Below are 24,249 nucleotides of genomic sequence, written 5' to 3'. Positions count from 1 at the left end.
TTAGTCTCTAATGTGACTAAGTTGGTACTGTAGTCAGTTCAATTTTGAATTTTTTTTATACAGCCAGAAATCACAAATCTTTCTAAGAAAGCTTTAAGGTCTGTACAATAAAATACATCCTCTTAGACACACAAGATAAATTTAAGAAATTAATTGAAATTTTGTACAAACTGGAGAACACCTTTTGCAATCACATGTGGTGCATTTGCTTAAAAACCCTTTAAAACACAACCTCAAAAATGACAGCTGAGCTGAATCAGCAACACCTCAGTGTCAGTCGACCCTAAATTGTTTCAAACTTCCGGGGTATTGTATGACACAGTGTTAGTTTGTAATGGCTGTTTACACGGTCACCTGGTCTCTGAGGCGATCGGTCTCCTCCTGGTATTCAGCTAGCTGTTTCTTCCACTGCTCCACGCTGCTGTTGGCTTCCTGCAGCGCTGCCACCAGCTTGGCGTTACTGTCCTGCAGGGTGAAGAGCTCAGCCTCCAGGTTTATCTCACACATGGACCTGAGGAGAAGTCACAAAAAGATTCATTTGAAGCTGCAATAATGTATATTTTGGCCACTTTGGGGCAGGGGAGCAACCTGTAAATACAACACTGATATAATATCACTGCAGAAAGTCAAAATAGTAACATTAACATTAATTTGGAGTCGATGCTCACTCTGTTTCAGCTCTGTCTTTGGTCTCTACTAATCCCTGAGGGAAATATCAGGCTCTTTCGCTGGTAAATACTCTATTACATTCACCAGCTAGTTGATAGTTTTGTCTGACTTTCATTTGGTGCTGGGACGTAGCATGCAGTGGGCTTATCTGAGCTTTTTAGCTGCAGGTGCTGAAAACAACAATAATGAGGAGTGTCGAGAGTGAACCAAAACAATGAGCTGAAAGATGCTATAATGCTTCGCAGAGCTGAGGTGGACAGCAGAGTCAGGGGATAATTCTCTGTGCATTTGTCACTAAGAGAAAACACCTTCCACACTTCACATAGTCATTTGATCTATTGTTAATACGAAAAATATTGATCAGTGCATCTTCAAAGGAACCATTCTGGTTGGATGTCACTGTCAGGAAGAAGCATTGCTGGTGAGGAAATGCAGAAGATAATGATGTTATGCAGTGAAACATTTATGTTATGCTGCACCAGCTGTTTGGAGGAATGTGGTGGGAGATTTATTTGATCTTAAAGAGCCATAAGCCCATGGATTTCAACAGTTTCAAAGAAGTGTGAAACTAATTTTCTGTCTTGTAGTGACTTACATTTTTTCTCTTATCTTAAAGTGCAATCCTGCACAAGTGGTACCACTAACCAGTAAATCCCACATGACATCATAAGCTCCTGTCCAGGATTGATTGTTTTCAGCTTTGGTATTACAGTGAAAATAGATCCCAATGAGAGCAATATTAAATTACCAGTGTGGTAAAGCCATGTTAGATTACAAGTTGCCTCAAAATTATATATCACATTAGTCCCTATAGTTGGTTGTTTCAGGTGTGTATGTGTGGATGTTTGAAAACAATTTGTTTTGTAACTGGCTAAATGAGACAACAGTATGCACCTTTAACAATGGAAAATTACACCATTGGGTACTATGTAAAAAAAAATTTAATAAACACCTTTATTAAGAAGTGGAAAGAGAGATCAGGTCCAGTGTGCCGGGAAAGGTCAGGATTCAGAGGGGATATTTAATAAACCAGAGAGCTTTCAGATGAGAAGATGGAGTTTAGGAAGCTGAGTCTTTGCCATGACGACCAAACTAACAGCTTGGCAACCATAAAACTACTCACCATAGCAACAGGAGGGAAAAGACTGCATAGGCTCACAACAATCATAAAATAAAATCACTGCGATAACGGGATGTAAAGCAGCCAAGGACTTGTGCCTTTTTTGCTTCCTGGTATCAGATGGAAGGTTGAGTGATCAATAATGGCCACCATAATGACAATAATTATGAGTTGCTAAATTCAGCACCAGTCAGCCCTGGCCAGCCTGCAGTCATGGACTGACTGACTGACTGACTGACACACACACACACACACACACACACACACACACACACACACACACACACACACACACACACACACTGAGAACAGCATGGAATGTCAAAGCCTCGGGCCATGACTCAGGCAAGTGCTTGAAAATGGCTTTGGACAGTTTTCTCTTTCGTGTACTTAAAACATGTGACACAAACACACACAAACACACCACTGCAGCAGGGGGGGGGGGTGTGAGTGTCCACCTGTAGCATGGTTTCCAGGCAGATTACACATTTTGCTTTGTGGGAAAAAGCTTTTAGTCTGACTCACTGCTGCTTTTCTACTTTATCAGAGCTGTTATTTTTCTTAAGAACTGAAAGTGAGCCTTTCGTAGACACCAGCACAGCCAGTCTGTGATGCTTGCTAACAAAAACAGAGGACAATGGAGCACAGTCATACATGTGTAAGTTGTTTTTCTTTGACCGGAGCGTTCACTCACTGCTGTTAAGGGAACAGTTTGTATTTCCTGACTTTTAGTCCCTTGTATGAGTCAAGCTCCAGATCCCTGGATCAGTGGTATCCAGCCCTGGTTCTGAAGAACCACAGGCATGAATATTTTCCATCCCTCTGTACTCTGCCCACACCCAACCTAAATTTATAATTTAAAATCTTATAATCTTGTTTCCAGATTGTAATTTCACATTTGTTAATTCTGTCCACTCTGCACATGCGACATCTATCACATGCCCTTCTTATATTGCGCTTCCCAAGTTTCAGATTTTTATTTATTTTTGTTTGTTTTCCTTCTTTGAACCCAGTGTCTAAGTGTGTGTTTTTTTTTTTTTTGTTTTTTTTTTTATTTGTGATTTTTGGTCGTAAAAATAAAACTGATTTGACCTGATGTGATTAGCTCCTGATGGTGAGGTGAAGATAAAGCAAAGAATGATGGAAAATATGCAGTTCTATGGCAGTTCAGTGGGAACAAACTTCCATGGATCCTACATTTCCCAGAATGCAACTCGATAGTGCATCTTTGCTAGAATCCACCTGCTTGGTTCAAAGGCCAAGCCCATACTCTCTGAAGCAGGTTGTCTGTTAAAAAATCTATAGTCCCCACACCCACATAACTAAATTACTTTCTCAAACTTGACAAGTTCCTCCAGAGCCCTGGAAGACATTAAAGAGGCAGAGTAACAATCCCGATCTTAATTTGTAAAAGTCCTTCCATATTTCTGGAGTTACAATATTTAGCTTTGGATTCACTTCCTGTGTGGAAGAGTGACCATGTGGGCACCAGAATTTATTCTCCAGGTAGAGGAGATGTGATGTGCCGCTTCGCTGCAGGAAGTTCTTATTATCAGGTTTGTTTTTAAGAGGCAAATCTCAAAAAACCTGCGAGCAGCTTTCAGTGAATTTTGGTGAGGGTAAACACTCTTTAAATACTGCAATTTAATGTCTTGTTGTTGTCATTTCCTTTCCTCCTCTAACAGAGAACAGGAATTTAGTTGTTTTGAGCTGGTACCGTTCACTGAACAGAGCTCAACAAAGTGCTTTGGGCAGTTACATCAGCTCATGTAGCTGAGCTGAGGTTTAAACGCTGGATTACAACCTTTGTCGTAAACTTTCCAAACCCTAATGAATAAAATTTCCATTCCAGTACTCCCACACACACACACACACACACACACACACACACACACACACACACACACACACACATCTGCTGCTCTCTCTGTTGTTTCATTCTAATGTGTGTTTTATGTCTGTGTGTTTTGGGTATTATTGTTGTGGATTGTTGTTGTTATTCTTATGCTGTACAGTTTGCTGCAAGCCAAATACTCTTCCATAAACATCAGAGGTTCTGAGCAAGAATTCTCACTGCACTCTCTCTCTCTCTCTCCCTCTATTTGTTGTTGAAACATAGTGGGGGAATCGCTGCTCAGGGCATTTGTGCCCATATGCGCCCTAAACTCTCGGCTATCGAGTCACCCCATTCTTTCAGAGTCTGACCATGTGTTCTGATCATTGCATCCATGTTATTGGTTATTAACACAAACTAAAAAGAGTAAAAGACTAACAGGATAACAATAATAAACTGCTTGAAACTACATAAAGACTCCCAAACTGAAAAATTGAATTGATTGAAATGTAAAAAGTCAATAGACAATAACTCTGGTGCACACAGAAGTACAAGGTGCAAACATCTTTTTGAACAACAAAAAAGAAAATGATCATTATTACCCTTCAGACAACATCTTCTTGACTCTTTCCTTCTCTGCTGTCAGCTCCACTTCGGCGCTCTTACTGCGGAACAGCTTTTCCTCACCCGGCCCATTAACTGTCAGCAGCGGCGGAGAATGACGATCCTCCGACAACTCCTGGACCAAAAACACATGACCCAAACAGAGATGACAACACAAACAGGACATGAGCTCTGTTATAGAGACAAAAAAGAAATCAGTTGCAGTTCTGTAACATGGTATCGGTTTCAATCAGCAAGAGGACTTCTCGGAAATCAATGAAAAAGAGAAGAGAGCTGCAAAGATCACTCGATTAATCAAGTAGCTGATCGACTATGACTGATCATCTATTTCCGATAGTCGATTTATTGTCTTGAGTTGTTTTTTTAAGAAAACAATGTCAATATTCTCTGGTTCCAGCTTTTCAGAAGTGAGGATCTGATGCTTCTCCTGACAGTAAACTGAATATCTTTGGGTCTTGGACTGTTGGTCAAACAACAAAAAAGTCATTTGAAGACATTGCCTTAAGTTTGGTGACAGTGAAATAGACATTTTTCAACATTTTTTAGACCAAATGACCAGATTAATAAAAAATGAAAATAATCTGCAGCGGCGGCCATAAAAGACAATGTTACATACAACAGCACCAGTGTTAAAAACTTCATTAAAGAAGGGATGCTCCATCGCACTGTAAATGTCTATGATCCACACTGTAGTTTTCCTATCAGAGGACACGAGTCCTTTAACAGAAAGTGCCTGATTAGAGAACGACACTTTTAACAGGGTACAACTGCATTTTATCTGCACATTATTTAATTAAGAGAGGACATTTAATTCTTCAACATGGCCATAGTCAAAGTTTACTGATAGTTGATGTCACGCTGTTGATCCAGGATTAACCACCTAAAATTAGATTTTGGCTCTGAGGCCCAGGCTTGAGCTGTTGACAGGCCCGTAAGCGTCTCTATATTCAGACCTGTCATCAGAACAAAACAGATACAGCACAGCAGCAAGACAGGACACAACTCCACCTGTCAGCGTTTGATATGTCCCATCTGGGCTCCTGTAAACAGGCTCCATGCAGAGTGAGCAACCATGTGTGGCGCCCGGCTGCCTTATCTTCATACAGCCTCAGCGATCTGATTGGACTGATTCAACAGGAAACGACTGAAGTGCAGTTCCTCATTCTGAGGGTTTATGTGGAATTTGTGTGTAAGCACGTATAAATTATACACATGCTGTTGAGATATTACATACTGTATACTGCACAAGAAATAAAGAAAAGAAAAGTAGTCATATAACAATAAAAATAATCCCACCTAAAGGGCCATTCGGTAGCTGGCTTGATAGCTGAGATTCATCCTGTCCAATATTTTATATCTTCAATCTTGTATATTGTAGCTGTATTGTAACAGACTTGTTATCTAAATATAATCTTGTTTCAGGTCAATAAAAGTTTATAGGATTAAGTCAGATCTTTATTTGTGCCTTTTTGATGTTTTTGTTACGTTGTACTTTTACCGTGACTATAATTTCTTGTCACAGCTTTGAACCAAAGCATCTGCCAAACGAATAAATACTAACAACAAACTTACTTGATGATTCATTTACAGTAATAAAGAGACATTCATGTCAATTTCTATCTGTTTTGTTGGGAACTAAAAACATTTGACGAGTGATCAACGTGACTATGTCTTTTTTCAGATAACAGATTGTTTGCGAGCAGAACTAAATAGAACCTTTATAATATTATTAATACTAAGTATTGAATAGTACTTGCTTGTTAATATTCACTCATACAGTTAGCCTGCAGATTTTCTGCAGTTTGGGGTTAGGGATTAGGGCTACAAACAAGACAGCTGGTGTCTGACTATAACATATATACATATATATATATATATATATATATATTTATACATATATACATACACACACAGATACATATGTAGCATCTAACCAAGTAACTTATGATATGACTGACCTTTAGTTAGAAGACTGAATGGATCTACAGACAACACAATGTGCACCTCGCTCCTTGTTTGGTTATTGCACTTGGACGTAAAGTTATTTGTGAACAGATGTGGCTTCTAGGAGACTGTAAGTCAAGCCTTCATATTCATTCATATTTTTTGTGTAAATACACTTCCATATCTGCCACATAAGAGTCAGCAGTCCATTCCTTTGCTTTCTTTTCATCGTACCCCATTAGCAGTGTCCTACAGTATAAAGTAAAGGTTAAATAAACGGAATGGTAATACAGTACCAGTAGAAACATTCATCTTCCTCTCGTGTCAAGAGGAGACTTTGAATATGACATTACAAGCAGATGGCTTGATTCCAGCCTGGCACAGTCGAGTCAAACCAATCTGCTTTGATATTTTCCTTCCCTGCTGCCCAGAAATGGGTTCAAGCTTTCTTCCGCACTGTTTTGTGAACTATTTTCCTCAGTCTGAGGCTGTGTGTGCGTTTGTGTGTGTGTGTGTGTGTGTGTGTGTGTGTGCTCAGTCTCCCTTTTTTTAAAAGCCCATGCATCCACCCAACCTGACACCCAGTCGCCCACCCCTCATTGCCTTCTTTCTTTCATTGTAGAAACCTGAAACCTGTCAACAGCCAAGTGCCTCAGTGAAGCTTTACCCTGCACTTACTGTAGAAAAAGCTTGTATTATTAATTCAATCTAGCCTGGCTATATTCCCCTGAGGACAACAGTTTATTATCTGTAGCTCAGCAGCTCTCTGTCTGTCCATATAGATGGATATTTTAATAAAACACATAGCCGACTCCACGATGTGGATGCGTACCGTGTCCAGAGGAAGGAACCCGAGAGCAGGAGAAAAATCAAAGCTAAGGCAACTCCAGTCCGGCCCCAAAGCCAACGCATCGGCTGTGCGTATCCCTGAATAATTCATACTGTGGATCATGTTTAAGTCATAAATGGGATTACAAATTTACAGCAGTTTTTCTGTTGTTGTTCGCTAACAGGCGGAGTGGAAACAAGGCAGAGACATTAGAGGACAAACCTGGAAACGACCAACTACTAATTAGCCCGAGTTCAAAAGGACCAGCGAGGAATTCTCACTTTTAAAGGAGGTGTCTGTGTATTTGCTGCTCTCTGGACATTCTACAATATCAGTGAAGTGTGTACTCTGGATTTGATCAATTTTGAGGAACGAAACTCTGGTGAATTTAGCTGCGTGTTGCCATAACCTCTGCAGATTAAATTACACGTTGTGTTGTAGCTGCTGTCGTTAACAAAGCTTTTTCTCCTCTGCAGCAAACACCAGCTGCGTTCTGAAGCTAAATTTGTTCTGAAGTCAACTTTGATCAGACTCCAGATGAATTATTGAGCATGATAGTCCATGCAACGCTGAGTCTATGAACACCGCAGTCCCTGAGACAAAAGAAGATGGTTGTCTTTGTATTGCTTTTTGATTGTGGGGTGGTGTGTGTGTGTGTTTTCAACGCACCTGGGAGAGCTGAGAGACCAATATGTCCCATGATGCATCAGGAAGGAGGAGGGTAGGGGGAAAATGAGGAGAAAGAAGAAAATAACAGTTATTAGATAATTAAAACCAGGCATTAAGCACTATTGTCTTTGAATACACAGTGATCCATCCCGTTCCCAGTTCATGATAGCTTTAAAGTTTTCTGCACAGGAACTAATGGATTTGTTTTGAGTTAAGAAAAGAACAGGAACAGGAGCAATGACTATAACTGAATGCTAAACAAACTGAGTCCCGCCCACACTGTTTGAGTGACAGGTGATCCCTAGGAAACACAACAACTGTGAGCACTTAGCCACAGAGACGGAGACAGAGCAAAGATGGAGACGGAACATTTCTTTTTCTAATTTCAGCATCAACAAAGTAAAATACAATTAAAAGAATATAAAAGAAGAAAATCCACCCTCAATACAAACTGAAAAATAAATATGTATGTATATGTGGATGTGTGTGTTGTATTTTAACAACACCTCAAACCCCAAAGCAACAACTTCAAAAACTTCTCAGGGTCCTGTAATCGATTGTAATCGATGGGATCCCAGATACGTTAAATACTAAACAGCTTTCATGATGATGTCACTGCACCACTGTTCGTCTTTAGTACATCTACACTGTTTACTTATTTATCCCAGCATCAGTCCATTTGCTTTTCCTTAGCTTTATAAAGCTCCCGTTTCTACACCATGTTTCATTGAGACCACAAACCTGATTTATTTATTCATGTGTCCATGCATCAGAGGTACATGCTTAGGCTCCTCTTGGAGCACCTGTATTCCCCACTAAACACACACACACACACACACACACACACACACACACACACACACACACACACACACACACACACACTTCTTTTTAGTTGGTTTTAATGCCAAGTCTGTGGTATAAAATATTGATGAGTGGCATTCCTCTCTGCCTCTGCATAGATACCACGTATGGGAGGAGATGGGGAGGAAAAAAGCTCCAATCAGCAAACGCAAACAAGTGACAGCTGTTACTTGTCAGAGGAGGGAAACAGCGTCGGTATCCTGCTGTGCTCACACTGTTGTTCAGTTGATTTATGGAGAGCGATTATTTCTTCTATACTGTTTTTTTTTAGTATGTATTCACTCTCACCCTGGAGCTCAGTGGTTCCCAACCTTTTACTCTCTGACAGATGCCACCACCCAATCAGATGTGCTCAGGAGCCCACTCATTAACACCACACACCAAGTGTGTTTCTTTTAAACTGGATAGGATGTTGTTTATAAGGTGATGTTTTTACAATAATTTGTCTTTTCAGTAGGAAAAAAACCCAGCAAAAATTACTACTACCATTTACATCAGTAGAAGCCGCATATGTCAACCCTTTATCCATCACTTTAAGCAAACTATTCTGACTTGTCTTCCCAGTCGCTCACTAGTTTTTCCAGGCACTCTCAATCACAGCATTTAGTGTTGAAAGAATAGTTTGACACATTGGGAAAAACGCTTCTTTGCTTTCACGAACGCGTCAGATGTGAGGATCTCATGTGTACGGTAAATATGTGGTATGGACCTTCTCCTCTAACTTTCTGCAAAAGAGCGAATCAGCACATTTCCCAACATGTCTTTAAGGTGTTAACAGCTGGCTGAGGTTGGTAGGAGGCGTGTCACGTTCAGTCAAGCCCCATCATAGCTGGTCATTTAATGGTGACTGGGACAATAAACACACTCAAGATGATATTTTACTTCAAATTAGCTGAATCTTTCCATTAACCCCGTGTTAACTGCAGACATACCTCCTCTTTCTGTCATCAGTGTATTACTGCAGGCTTTACCGACCCGTGTTGCTCAATTCAGCTGGTGCTGTCACAGTAAATGGATCAGCTCCAAATTAATAGTCATACAGCGACTATGTTCATCTTTAAATTTTGTAGAATTTGCTGTTGTTTGTAAGAAATATTTTCATGGCCCTGTATCTGTTCTTATCTTCCTGTAACAGACTGGAGCTGCAGAATTTTCTGATCTTTCTTCCTGTCTGGTTGAGTCACTCTGAGGCCTGTGATCATATTTTATTGGATAGAATTACAACTGAAAATGTGCACAAATACAAGATGTTTTAGAAAATATTCTTTGGCAATTTCCAGAAAAAGGGCTTCACCGCTCACACACCTCACACGCCTACTTTCCTTGCTGGTACATATAAATAAATAATTTGAGTAGAGCCAGATGAGACAGTAGGAAGACAACTGTTATTGCCCTGTAGTTGTATATATTTTATCTTTCCTAATATTTCAATATATTTATGACTATCGTCTTTAATCTTGAGAGGAATTATTTAAAATGTGTTAGAGGGCTTTGTGTTTTACAATATAAAAAGGCACTAATCCAAACAGGGTTATGGGTTCACCGTTGTCCCTGGTGAACCCATAACCCATAATCTTTATGTTTTTTTCTCGCACAAATCACATTATTATCTTTGCACTTGTCAATTTCAGAATGCTCTCTGTGTTGCTCTGTTCATCATTCTTCATGTTTATCTCACTGACTCCTCCATCTCCTCCTCCATCTTATCTCTGAGCTCTGCAAATATGCCTGAAAGCTGAGGCTTTACTGAATGCAGATCCCCTGCTGCCAACCACATATCACACTTAGGATATGTGCTTTGTAAAGCCCGAGGCTGCATAGATACAGCTCTGCAACACTGTGGATTGGTTACCAACCAGGGCTGTTACTGACCAGCTGGAGGTGGTGCAAACCGTACTGATACACTGGCTGAGGGAGAGAATAAGAGCAGTACACGATGCTGCAGCTTCTCTACAGCATTGTATAAATCATCATTTCTCTGTTTGTTAGTTTATCATAAAGGAACATTATTTTGATAAACAATTGCATATTTCAAACTCTAATCTGCACTAGTCAGAAATCTTTCTTGTTTTGGTTTTTCATTATCAATATGCCCAAGTGTTTGTAGAAGGCTTTCAACACAGGCACACACACACACACACACACACACACACACACACACACACACACACACACACACACACACACACAAAAAACCACATCAGCCCTAATGGAGCTCTTAACTTGCATTATAGCCACTTTGGATCCCATCAATAGTTCATACACAAAGTACCATCGTGTACTCACCCACCATAACAGCTTTGATTGGGTTTTACTTCTTACATCACACAGGTTCAGGAACTCAGCAATGAGGTGTTTTACAACATGCAGGGGCGAGTCAGAAGTGAGAAGATGTGATAATAACCACAACAACACCTCTGTGTTTACTGCCTGACACAAAATCAATGACTGCTGTCTTATAGAGAAATGGGTACAGGCTGCAAAGCCTCTTCTGACCTTGTCTGACTTTTATTTTTTCTTCAAGGCCTCGCTCAACACTAAACAAGCTCACTAGTTGCCATGGTAACAGGATATAACACTTCTGCCTGCTGCCCTGTCACTGACCCTGACCTCTGACCTCCAACCTCTGTTGGTATCCTATTTAAGGACACATATAGTGTTTAGTGTTTGTGTAATTAAGTACATAAATAAATAAATAATAATAATAATAAATAATACATTTATACAACTCCTCCACTATATTTCAGAGAGAACTACTGTACTTTTTACTGCATTACATTTATTTCACAGCTTTACTTGCTAATTACATTGTATATTAGGATTTTAAGATGAACTTAATATCAACTTTAACATAAATTATGGTACTTTGTAATAGAATAAACTACCAAACTGTATATACAATAGTTTAAATTGGCTGCAGCTCGTCCAACTACAACAGTAAAATGCTAAAGTGTCAGTAATAATTATTCAGTAATAGACTGGGCTCATTTTGCTACATGTTGACTGTTTAATACTTTAATATTAATGAGTACATTGTGCTGGTAATACTGTAAATTGTTCCATAAGTATGGAAGTAGGCTTTTTACAATATTTGTGTTGCTGCTTTAGCTTAAGTAAAAACTCTAAGATCTTCTTCTACCACTGGTGTGCGACATGCAGGGGCAAGAAATTCACTTCACACGTGTAAAACTGGATACGATCACAATATCAGCCTAGAACATGTGCAGAACAGGGTCATCAGCTTTTAAATACTTTTTTTTTTTTTAGAGGAAGGTGTTTTTTGGACACGTCTTTTCCTGACGTTCCGCTTTGTTTTTCTTCTTTTCTCCGCTTTTTTTTATTTTTTGCATTTATTCTTGTTTTATAATAAAGCACTTTGTATCAATGTTAATTCAAAAAGTTGCCGAGTGGTTAAGATGCATGGCTCCTGACAGCAATGTCCCCAATTCAAGGTCCTTTATTGTGTGTAATACCAATCTCTCTGCCTGATTACTTCCTGTCTGAAGTTTCACTGTCCCATAGACAGAACGACATCAAAACAACAAATACAGAAAAACATATTTTTACTGATTACAAAGTAAGCTTTTGTCCACTACAAATATATTTCAGAGTAGTCAATAAGAGAGTAATTGATCAATGTCAAATACACTGATGCATTAGCAAACTGAAACACAATAAGAACTGTGAATATCAATCAATATATGATAAATTACAGCCAAATTTGCAGTTTAAAAGCATCAAAATGACTTTTTACACTTCATATTGAACCAAATTACAAAATGTATTTCGATTTAAAATGCAGTGAGTAGAGCGACAATATTTGAGTATTTCACTCAGTTTTGAGCTATGAATGCAAAAAGACACAAGATACAGTAAGTCTAAAGATCGAAGCTGGTCGAGGGGAAAATTACTGATCAATTTGACCTTCGACCTTCCATTCTCAGGTCTGCTTCTGTGCAGCTCAGTCGAGCATCAATACTCTGAGAAAAACCGATGTAAGCCCCGTGGCGTTGCGAAAAACCATATTTGATAAAAGTTTGTTGTTAAATGTCAGCCAGTCTTAAGAAATATTGTTCAATTTCTGCTCTGGACTTCTTGTACTGTTGACCTTCATGGTAATGATGTTTGTTTTTGTGGTATCCACCAGTGTTTTCTCTCGACCGCACTAAATAAATAGACGAGACAAACGATCGGCTCTTATCGGACTGTCTCACAGATGAGGTCGAGGGTGGCAGCGTGACTCTGCAGTCTCTCAGACCTGCTGAGTGGCTCTTTGGTAAGACTTACAGTCCACACACACAAAAACATTAACAAGCACTTTACTGTTTTGAATCTATGTCACCATGACAACTAAGCTAAGAAACTAAACTTAATGCTGAAACTTGGAAGAACTAACTAATAAACAAGACTGGCAGAGCAGCTGTGTGACATTTATTCCCCCATGTTTGTACAATTAAATCATGTCCTCCCAAACCGGGTGTGTACTTGTTGTTGTGTTATTGTCGACGCTGTAAATGTCAGAAGAACTGCCCCAGTAAATATCGCTCTGTGTCTTGTAATCTACTCGTGATATCGTTACTGGGCGGCTTTTGAGAGGGAGAAAAGGTGAAAGACAAAAAGTTTCTGCTGCAGGCAAACTTTCACTTCTCTTCTATCAGGTCCACCAAGAAATCACAGACGCTGGCAGAATAAAAGCTGGCCATTGTCCTTTCAGCGGCAGCAGCAGCCAGATTCCCCTCAATTATAGATGAATCAGCTCCCCTCCCCTCCTCCCACCATCTCCCGATCCCTCATTCTTCTTTGTCTCAGTACTGGCCATTACTGCCCCTCCAAACACCTTCAATGCCAGCGTCTCTCATCTCCATTTGTCATGCATGAAACCTTTGAATGGAGTTAACCAATGGGAGAAATAATGGAGCAGTCAGATGGGGATCCATCTATTTCCTCATGGTTCTGTATATGTTTAAAATAGGAACACAGCCACTGAGTTCACTGTCATATTTACATTTTTTCATGTTTAAAATGACATTTCTTTTTAAGTTAAGAACTCTCACTTGCAGTGAAAGCTTTTCAGTTTAGATTCATGGTATAATACCAGTGGTTTTTAAATCATTACTGATCTGATCTGCACACTGTCACAAATATCACCGATAATTTTACTCCCATTAGAGTCAATTCAAAAAAATCTTTTTTTTTCCTTACACTTACATCTCATTTCCCTGAATTCAATAAATCCAGTAAAACCATTCTCCATGCAGATTATTTAAGTTTTATTATTGCGGTTTGCAGTTCTCTACTATTAGAGAGGTCTCCCATCCACCCATGACCTTATTTGTGATGCTAGAAGCATCTCAAAACTCAGTTTCTACTCAGACACAATGTCCCAGTTACTCAGGATAATCCACAGGCCCCTCTTGGGGACAGTCTTTTTGTATTTCTTTCCCCCTCTGGGAGAAAATAGTTCCCAGTGAAAATTGTTCATTTTAAGTGAATTTCCAGAGCAGCAAATGAAAAAGTTTTCATGAGGTGACTTCTTGTTATGGTACAAAACTACTAATAAATTAGCAATGAAAAAATATATGTAAATGATCCCTTACTCACATTGTTCACTTATTTTGGCTGATTACATCTTGGCATTTACAGAACATGACTGATTGAGCTCTGATATCTTTGTCAGACACAAAAGCTTTATGAAAGAACAGCAGTGCATTACCTGTGGAGCTGCAATGTTGAGCGCAGGATTGGCCAGTTCAAACCTCTCCTGGGATTTCTCTCTGGCCAAGCGGGCCGCCTCCTTCACCTCTTTAAACTGCTCTGCAAACTGCAGGCAGAGGGAGGGCAGAGGGAGAGGTCACACTCTGTGCCAAGAAAACCTAAAAACTCATCACTGCAAGAAACACACACTCTTCCATATCTTCCCCCAGTACCTGTACATTTATAATAATGTTGGTTTATCAAAAAAAAAAAATTCTTCACTCCAGAGGAAAATCAGGATGTCAGAGTTATAGTTGTTCAATTATATTGTCTGGGTATTTTGACCTCTGACTCCTTTTCTGCTGTTGCACTGTAATTAACATAATAACAACTTGTGTTGAAAATAAAAACAATGAAATAAAACTGTTGTATAACTTATGTTCCCTCATAGCAAAGTTCTTGGAGATAAATTAAGATCTGGAAAGAAAGCGTCCTGTGAAATCTGTGTCATGGTGAGAAAAAAGAGAAAGCGTATTTTGTGTAATGGAGACACTTTGTAAGTGTTGGTGTAAATGTAATCCAGCTGAATATGTGCTAACACAAAGTGAAAACAGGGCCTGTATCACTGCTTCACTGTCCTCTACCACTGTCTGTGTAACAGTAGTATTTGGTTTGAGCGTTGCCTCGATGTTTATGGGTGACGTTTACCTGCTGCAGCTGCTGCTCTGTGGAGAAGCCCAGGCCGTAGACGGTGTTGGCCCGGCTGTCTGCCCACTGCCCGAACTTCTGGGAGGTCTTGGTGAAGGTCATGTTGGGGGTGATGGTGCTGTTGATGATGGCCTGGCACCGTACAGGATGACAGAGGTTAGAAATAGCTTGAATAACAAAAGGTAGATCAATGACCCTGGTAGGAGAAGTGAGACACTGTTATCATACATATGTGATATAAATAGTATAAATAGGAATGGAGCAAGAACAGGGAGGGATATTTAACATGATGTATTAAATATGTACAGTGGAAGGTGTTCAACCATCATTAATTCCTGCTACTCATATGTTCACTAAAAAACATTTATTATTAATAGTTTACATTTTGTTTGAATATCAACGTTTTTTGTTTTTTTTTTAATTAATTTGTTATATTCCCTTCAGTTTTATCTGCGACCATATTTCAATTTAAGCTGTCAAGTAAAAAAAACAAAAAACAAAGCTAGAGTATCTGTGATGAAGGTGCATTGCCTGTGATTTTGCCATAACTAGCTGGTGTGCTGCGCGTTTATTTATGTCCTGTAGTCAGACACATGCATTTATTAAACTACTTCACGCTATTAAAAAAAAAAGCCAGTTTTCAAAAGAAGGTAATTTTCAAGGACAACAAATTCACAACATATAAAGTCAGTGACCAAGAACATTAATAATTCCTGCCACCTTTAAATGCCAAATTCATTACAGCACATTGTTATTTTTCATATGTAAGTACTTGACCAGAAAATATGCTGATTTTCATCTGGTTATCAAGAGGCCAAATCTTCACTGCGCAGCGCTCCAATAAACAAGCTGGTGTTGAAGCTTTTTCTTTCTTACTGCTCATTAGCAATGATAAATAATTCGCACTTAAGTGAGGACCTGACTGTAACAGTTACATGTAAATTACGCAGTCTCGAGCCCTTGTTGTTGTGGTACTTACGGTTAAATAATCATCATGGAGATCTACTGGAGAATGTGCTGCGTGCAGATAAAGACAGAATGTCTAACAACCAGGCCGCAGAAACAAAGAGAGCTAAGTGAAAAAGCTTGTTGTGGTGTTCGGTGATCTGTTCAGTAACCGATCATCAGTCTGATAAGGAGGATTTATTGCCAAATATAGATTTCCTGAGTGGCTTCTCCAAAAGCCTCTAATCTCGGTACAATACGCTGGCACACATGGCTGATAACAACAAAGAGCAGTGAGTTTTATTTTGGCGCTAAAAAGATATCTCGTTAGTGCTGCGACTCCCAGGTGCCTCAGTGTTGCTGTGGGTGTGGCATTACCGATGTGGATGTGTTTGAATTACTCTGCTGACAATGTGCATATCTCAGCCAAAAGACAGCCACAGATCTGTTTCCATTTATTTGAAGGACCTCAGAATAGGATGCGCAGAGTGGCCTCAATGAAATGAAAGTCAGGAGAACATGATACTACACGAATGAAGAGCCCATACACTAATACAATACTAATAGCATATGAAAGAAATACTGCTGAATGCAACAAGATACATTGTTACAGCAGAAGTAATGCAATCTATGATTAAGCTAAAAAACTGCTTTTAAAGTTTGCTAAATACACTGATGTGAAAAATGTGGCTTCACAATTGATTCTTGACATTTCTCTTTTTAAAAGAATCTAAGCAGAGTTGCTTGTTTTGTGAGTCTTGACCTGAAAATGTCACCAGATAAAAAAGTGTGTCTGTTGTGTGTCACCCAGTGAAGAAAGTCTGCTGCCACACTTGAACCACTCCGTGCTGACCAATGAAAAGCTCACATTCCTCCATCCTTGTCATCAGTCCTTCGTCACCTTTCCCTGCCTTCCGTCTCCTATGTGTGTGTGTGTGTGTGTGTGATGTGAACATATGCAGCAGCATTTACGCGTGTGCATCTGTGTTTTCATGTGTGTTTGGCTCTCACCTTAGTCCCACCCACACTGATGATGCGGTAGACGCTGCGGCTCGCATCGTAGAAGAAGGACACGGTGACGGCGTGTTTGCTGGCCGGCAGCCAATTGCGTTTGGTGGCCGGGTCAATCTGGAAGACATGAGCTCTGGCGCTGAAGATGGGCTGCTCCCTTTAAAACACATAACAACAGACCATATTGACTTAATGTTACTGGTTACTTAGTGTGTAAAAGAAGAGGGGCTTTCAGTTTTTTGGCTAAGGCTGCGGCTGAACATGGTTTCTTGGCAGGAGGGAGTGGTGGTGATTGTCGCTTCACAACAGCTTCGGCCATTGTTGAGCTTATAAGACAAGAGGTTATGATGCTCCCTCTGAGCAGCGCTTCGTCTTCAGGGCAGATTAGAGGCTACAGTGAGTCGCTATCGGAAAGTGATGAGACAGGCCACAGACATCTACACATCATTAAAACAAATATGGAATAATGGAAAACATCAAACCACACGATAATTCACAAACACATACATACAAATGAATTCATAGTTACAACTATATTAAATCAAATAGATTCGATCTGATCTGTAGACCAAGGCAAGAAAATACTTACAGATATCGACACATATTCATCTGTGGCTGCAGAATTTCAGATCTGCCTGTTTCGTAACCTTGTCTGTGGCCTTGACATTTTACATGTCATATATGATAAATTACTACGTTTGAAATTGAATCTGTAAGTCATTTCTTACAACACTTACACCTTGTTTTCAGGCAGGTAGATGCTTTTTAGATACATGCAGTATATCAACAAAAACTACATATGTTTATTTGACAGCATGCTTACAGCATAATCTAGTCCTGGAGAACGAACTAAAAGGTATCAGTGTTTAATTTGAACATTATTTCAAACCTTTGGACAAACCAGAAAGCAAGAAAATACAAGGCTTTTTTTTTTTTGGCTTATCTTTATGTTATTCATTAGTGTTGTCCTCCATTACTCTGTGCCTGTTATTGTCCCATGAGCACCTGCTGGCAGTGATGCAGTAGTAATCTCCTTTCTACAAAAATAGCTTGGTGTCCCTTTTTGAACTTATTTCAGTAACATTTTCTTTCGAAAGCTAATCTCAACTCCTTTTCTTCAAATATGTAAAACATGTTTCTGTTTTACCAGTAGGCCTAAAAAGTGGGTGAGATTTTTTTTATTTTAAGAAAACAGACAATGTACAAGATCAATACTACTAGAGCAAACGAAACCCACGAGTGTAAGCGGACACGTATATCTTCTGCTTTGCACCTAATTTGTTTAAACGTTGTGCCATCAGTCACTTTCTAACCATACGTGTCACTTTCATCGGACCTCATCATTTGTCACTCAGCTCCATCACAAACAGCGAGGTGAGATTGAGGTTAAGAGTTTACATAGACATGCTCACGGAGCCAGTTTCTCTTTGGAGAAGCAAACCTCAGGGGATGTGAATCTGAATGTTGTCTAACTGCATCCATCATTATAATACACTGATGTGAAGGGTTAGTTTCAGGAGACATATTTCCTCTGGGCTGTTCAGCTACACTAGTTGTGGGTTTTATTTGCAAATGTCTTGAGACATTTGTTGATGAAACTCACTGTATGATTCCACACTTAAGCAACACAGATGAAATGGAAATCAGTTTGTGGAGCTTAAATAACAGAGTCTGATAATAATGATTTTCCATGGTTAATATTATACTCAATCATTTTAATTACCTTTTATTTTCTGCATAAATTTAAGTTAAGTTTGTGGATAATCCTAAACAACTGGGACATTATTGAAATTCATTTTTCATTGTTGTAAGCACCACAACTTCCATTTATCTCCACTTATTCGGGGTGGTGTCAGAAATCTGCAACAGAAAACAAATGAAACCAAATGTCTAGCTAGAAGTAGGTAGATGCTGCCAAGCGTACTGTAAGTGGTAAGATATTTTTTTTTTGGGGGGGGGGGGGGGGTCGGTGAATTGACCCTTTAAAAAGTTACAATACCATATTTGATTAATATTACAATAGATAGTATAATCATAACATACTTCTGCCTCTAAGTGCAACTTTGTAATGTACACTACAAGTGTGGTTACCTACAACTCCTGAACTTAAATAGCAAAACCCATGATACTACACAACTTCCTGTATGGTTTTACTTTATTTCTATTTAATTTTAATGAGCCACTGGGTTTAATCTTTAATAGAGGCACCACTGCGAGTCAATTACACCAGCCAGTTCTGCTGTTCCTTTTATTTTACAGCATGTATATAGATATACTATCTATAGGTGTTATTTTTGGATGGAATCATTTTTCCAAAAAATGGCAATACATTTCAGTTAACAAGCTTTCATGTGTTACTTTATGAAAAAAAATAAATAGGCCAGTCATGATTAAACATCACAGCTCTTTTCATATGCATTACTTGTGTGTGATAGAAAAAATGGAAACATCAAGTTCAAGAAACCTTTCTTAGCACATGGATCAAAGCCACAAGGCTAAAACATCTGTTCTCATCATTAAAATTAATTGGATATCATTATCATTTCATTTTGTTAATCTCTTTGAGTGAAAATCTTGCTGACTTTTTTGGCACTTTGGGACCCCCCTCTTTTCCTCTGTGTGTACGATGATGGTGGATAGAGCTATAAATAAATAGGACAAAAACACGTCCAATTTCCAAATGTGACTGGTTTTTTTCAGAGACCTCGAGGTCACTGATGCTCTCTAGTTGTAATGAGGCTATTGTTGCAAATGAAGCTGAAGATTTGCTAACCGCTAGCAGTCCAATTAGCCGTCCTGTTCACTTTGAAGTCAAACTACATACACGCTGTGGGGACTAACGGTGGGGAGAGGCTCGCAGGACGACGAGGACCAATACACAGGCACTTTGGTGAATTCATGCAACATTACACAGCTAATAGAGTTTTCATAATGTTAATGTATGCAATGAGCCGTTCCCATTGCAAGTCAATTATATACCAACATTAATGAGGATAATGTGCGCTGGGAGGAGGCTCTGCTCTTTGTCTAAGCAAGAGAAATAACCATTTATATAGGTCAGCACTGGCTATATGAAGCATTGTTCCCACTGGATTTGCTTGGAATTACTGTATAGTTGCAAACAAACAATAGTCGCTATTGTTTCTACACAGATTACTGAAGCTACAGTTGACAATAGAGAATAGCAGCACAGGCAAGGGAGAAGATTTAGGTGCCGTCCAGGTCCAGGAGAGTAGCAGCTACAGACACAATAAATATGACTGACTGATGATACACTTGGCTCTTAGGAGTGATTTATTGGTTTTATTTCAGTTCAAATATTCTGATATCTATCCTTTTAATTCCTCACAGAGATGGGAGAAATACTCTAAACATTGTCTGGAGGCTGCCATTAACAGGATTTCTATGACAGTTGGTCAAGAACTCAAACAAAAAGCACGAGGTCTGATTTTTAGTCAAGCAGGGCACACAGGACATTGCTTTAATAAAATTGTTCTGACCTCTGGGTTCAGTTTAATGTTTTGTTTGGTTGCTGTTGAAGCCAGTTGAAGTTTTTCTTTCATTTCATTTCTTCGAGGGCAGAAACAAATAGATTTGTTAAATGAAACCTCAGTGGATGGAGCTTTTGAGTGCAGGTAATATGAAAAGTATATAGGACAACAAACCCCAGTCAAAATAAAAGATGATTATACCAGCAGGCTAGTAGCTAACTAGTTTGTCTGCATAGCTATAAACTCTATATTCATTTCCTATTTCACTGGGCATCAGCCCAGGAGGTTGCTTTACATCACACAGTACGTCCCTGCCTTGTGACCTCTTTCTATAGACCTTTTCCACAGCAGACATTTTGACATGTAATAGCAGGAATGGCACAGGTGTAATTGATATCATTAATAATGGCTCTGTTCCACTTTGGTGTGTCAGTTCCAGCGCCCTGCTGTCGTCCATGCTGGCGCACGGGCATGGCAGGGAACATGGCCATTCATGTTCTTATTCACACCTGTGCTTTTCCTCTCTAACAAGTCAAAATGTGGCTGCAAGGCCTATTAGATGAGAAACAATCACAAACTGTTGAGGTGGTCAGTGCTGCTACCAAGGCAGTAAATTAATGAAGCTGTCTGACCATGTTGAGTAAGAAAATTGCAATTTTTTAATTATATTTCTATGATGATGGCTGTTTGGACTAATCACTTGGTTTTCACCTTGGATGTTTCTTTCAGTCTGCAAAGGCACTTTATTTATGCACAATATTTTTGACTCTGAAAAACAGAAAAATTAAAAATGCCAGAATGCAAAATGCTTTAAAGTTGACCACACCTTACACAAACTTGTCACCAAATGCTCTGAAAAGCACCATATTCTTTTCCACTACTACTGCAGAACTGTTTTAAGTCACTTCTAAGGAATAAAGTTGGACCGAGCCTAAAAGGTCAGGAAATTTCACAAACAAACATTTGAATGTTGAACCAGAAAAAAAAAAATGTTTTGGTTCTGTCCCTTGGTGTTAAATTAAGACACCCAGATTATTTCTGTCTGTCATCCCAGGCCACAAACCTAAAATTCATCCTCCTGACAAAGAAAATAACCACACACTGTTACAGACAGGGCATCTGTAGGTTAACATCAACATCGCTTCCAAGCATTCGGTCACTGCATCAAACTTCCCAGCTGAGTGTTATAGTGCATGAGTTATCATCTCTATCACCTTTAAAAGCTACTCTGCAGTTGCCCTTGAGAAAAGGCCTTTTTAGCATTTATCAAGTGGAAATATGTAGTGGCTGATGGCAGAGTGATAAAACCACGCAGCTCCACAATATCAATGACTACAATTTTATGAAATTAGCAATTTAGCCATTTTTCAAGTTCATGAATGTCCTGGATATTATAACAAAGCTTTTCAGGTGGAAGAGTTTGATCTGATGCTTGTAAACCTCAATATATCTCACTGTCAGGAGGTAAAATCCTGCTTTAACCTTCAGACAAAAATCAAACACATTAATAGCACCATGAAAGCACTTAATTATATTCAATAAAACGAATTATCTGGCTGCGTAACAGATAACCAGGCCGTTAAAGGCATTAAGCCAGTAAGGCAAAATAAATAAGAATTAACATCAAAGTAAAATGGCTTCAATCAGGATTTCCCTTCTATCATATTCTCATCTTAATGAGAAATGATGATTGACTGCTCATCATGCTCCAGCCATCACAGCGGATCACACAGATGTGAATGTCCCATCACTCATTTGGCCTATCTTGACACTGCTCTGCGAAAAAAGCCTGTCAAGCTAATCAGCTCAGACAGGATGCATCACGTCAAGGTTTGATCATATGAGCAGACTAAAACTGGATTAAATTCCTCCTGAGGTGAGGGAGAGCAGACACTGCAGCAGCAGCAGCAGCAGCTCAACAGAAGCCTTGTCTAAACTAATGCAGTGCAGTACAAGGAACCTGAGCCCCGTGTGCTACAGTGTCTTGTACTCTACACACACCTGACATGATTAATATGAAACTCTATAGCCTTTAATTAAATCAGGTGCTGCGGGAGTGAAAGTGTAAATGACAGGGTAGAAGGAGACAGCTGTTCATACATGACAGCTTGAAGAGCTGCTGGAGGACACACAGTGAGTGCAAACAAGGGAAAAGTTAAGCTGCTGAAATCAACCCAACATTTCCTAAGCTGAAAGGTTTCATCAGCACCATCAGCTGAATTGTTTGCAAAGCTAGAAGACGTACTCAGATCATTATTTTACAGATAAATAACATCACCATACAGTATATGATGTTAAAACTTGAGCTTGGAAACAGCAGTCGACAAAACAATCTCAGAAAAAAGGTAGTAGGAGCTTTTGGGTGCGTTGACTTGTATCACACAATCTTCCTCAGAAGATGGTGATGGACTGCCTAGTTTCACGAACTGTAGATTTTTAAAACTTCAATTTCTCCCACATTTTGTCTTAGAGGTCGAGACTGAAAGTGAATTCTTATCCTTGAACATCAGTTGATGAAAAAAGATCAGATAATGGATTATTTTTTTAAAACACTAAACGGAGAAATCAAGAAAGAACTCAGTCTCGACCTTTAAGCGAACATGGACAAGATGTCTTTAAAATGCTCGGCAAAGCTGTCAGCTTTCATGAATGAGCAAACCACACTTTGTCAACACACAAAAAAAGTAGTAACTTGTCATCCTCTCAGATAAATAGACCTAATCAACATTTAAACATACATTTTTATGCCGATGACACAATTTTGTAGCTTTGGTTCCCAAGTTTTTCCCCAATGATACCTATATCGCTCCTGCTGACTTTAACAAATATTTAGGAATTTGTCTCAACGGTAGACTGTCCTCCAGCATCCGCATTCAACACACAATATGACAATTAACAATCTAACTCAGCTTTCTGTTTAGAATTAAAGGCCGTCTGTCTCTTCAGGTAACTTTTATATCTGCACTTGACTACTGAGACATTTTGGACTGTTTTAAGTTTCCCATCAGCCTTTCAGCAGTTAAACCCGGTCTATCAGACTGTGTTACACGTCATCACTAGTGACTCCTTTCTTACTCATCGCTGCTCTGAACAACGTTAGATAGACTACCATCCATCACCTGTTAATAAGGGATTAACATTTTGATTTTCATCTATAAAACCTGCAAATGATCTCACATCTTTTACTAAACATCTTGCTTACTACACTACATTATTCAATACTTAGCTCTACTCTTGACATTACTAACTGATTATGACTGGAAAAACTGATGTGATGTTTTTTTTTTTTACAACTGTTTTGTTTTATTGATAATATTTATTATTGGTAGCAAAATGTGCAAATGTGAAGATCAAACGTGACATTATATATGGGCCCCAGAGTGGCATGCGTTACATATTACATGAATCTAATCTTTACTGATGTATTAACAAGCAGAATCTTAATTTGTAGCTGGTTAAGATGGAGCTCATTTGAACTCATTTATTATCTGTTGGGTTCTTCAATCTATAACAATCCATTGTATTTTATAGGTTAATCATATTCTTTGTGTGCAAGTTACAGCTCTCTCAGTACAAGATTTCCCTTTGAAATGAAGTAGAAGCAGAAAGACTTAGAAGTATAGAGAGTAGCGTAAAATGGAAATACACTGAGTATAACACCAAAAAGTAAATGTGTGTAGTTGACTTCCCACCACTGCTGCTTTGTGATCGTGCAGCAGTGGGCTGAGGGGGACCCACCTCCTGCTGTGGGCTGGGAGCCTGAATCCAGTGAGGGGTCATCTGGATCCGTTCTTGTTAATCTATTCCAGGTCATATGTACATACATCCACCCACCCACCCACCCACC

The 24,249-nt window shown here is 39.2% G+C and overlaps 1 protein-coding gene across 1 annotated transcript in view; it reads right to left on the bottom strand.

The window, feature by feature from the left end:
• The window catches only part of LOC111649937 (homer scaffold protein 3), a 48,259-nt gene that overhangs the window by 12,751 nt on the left and 11,259 nt on the right, over positions 1-24,249 (bottom strand). Inside the window, exons 2-7 of the mRNA XM_023399637.2 lie at positions 16,912-17,068; positions 14,956-15,087; positions 14,267-14,374; positions 7,690-7,698; positions 4,226-4,362; positions 355-511 (exon numbers count right to left, since the gene is read on the bottom strand). Of these exons, the coding sequence (XP_023255405.1) occupies positions 355-511; positions 4,226-4,362; positions 7,690-7,698; positions 14,267-14,374; positions 14,956-15,087; positions 16,912-17,068 (700 nt within the window). The remainder of the gene's footprint in view (positions 1-354; positions 512-4,225; positions 4,363-7,689; positions 7,699-14,266; positions 14,375-14,955; positions 15,088-16,911; positions 17,069-24,249) is intronic.

This window comes from Seriola lalandi, unplaced genomic scaffold (assembly GCF_002814215.2).
Source record: "Seriola lalandi dorsalis isolate HSWRI2012SDOR001 ecotype SW California unplaced genomic scaffold, Sedor1 jcf7180002052092, whole genome shotgun sequence".
In the NCBI taxonomy this organism is placed as follows: Eukaryota; Metazoa; Chordata; class Actinopteri; order Carangiformes; family Carangidae; genus Seriola; species Seriola lalandi.
Note: the sequence above shows the minus strand (reverse complement) of the source record. Positions and strands in the feature narration are given on the sequence as shown.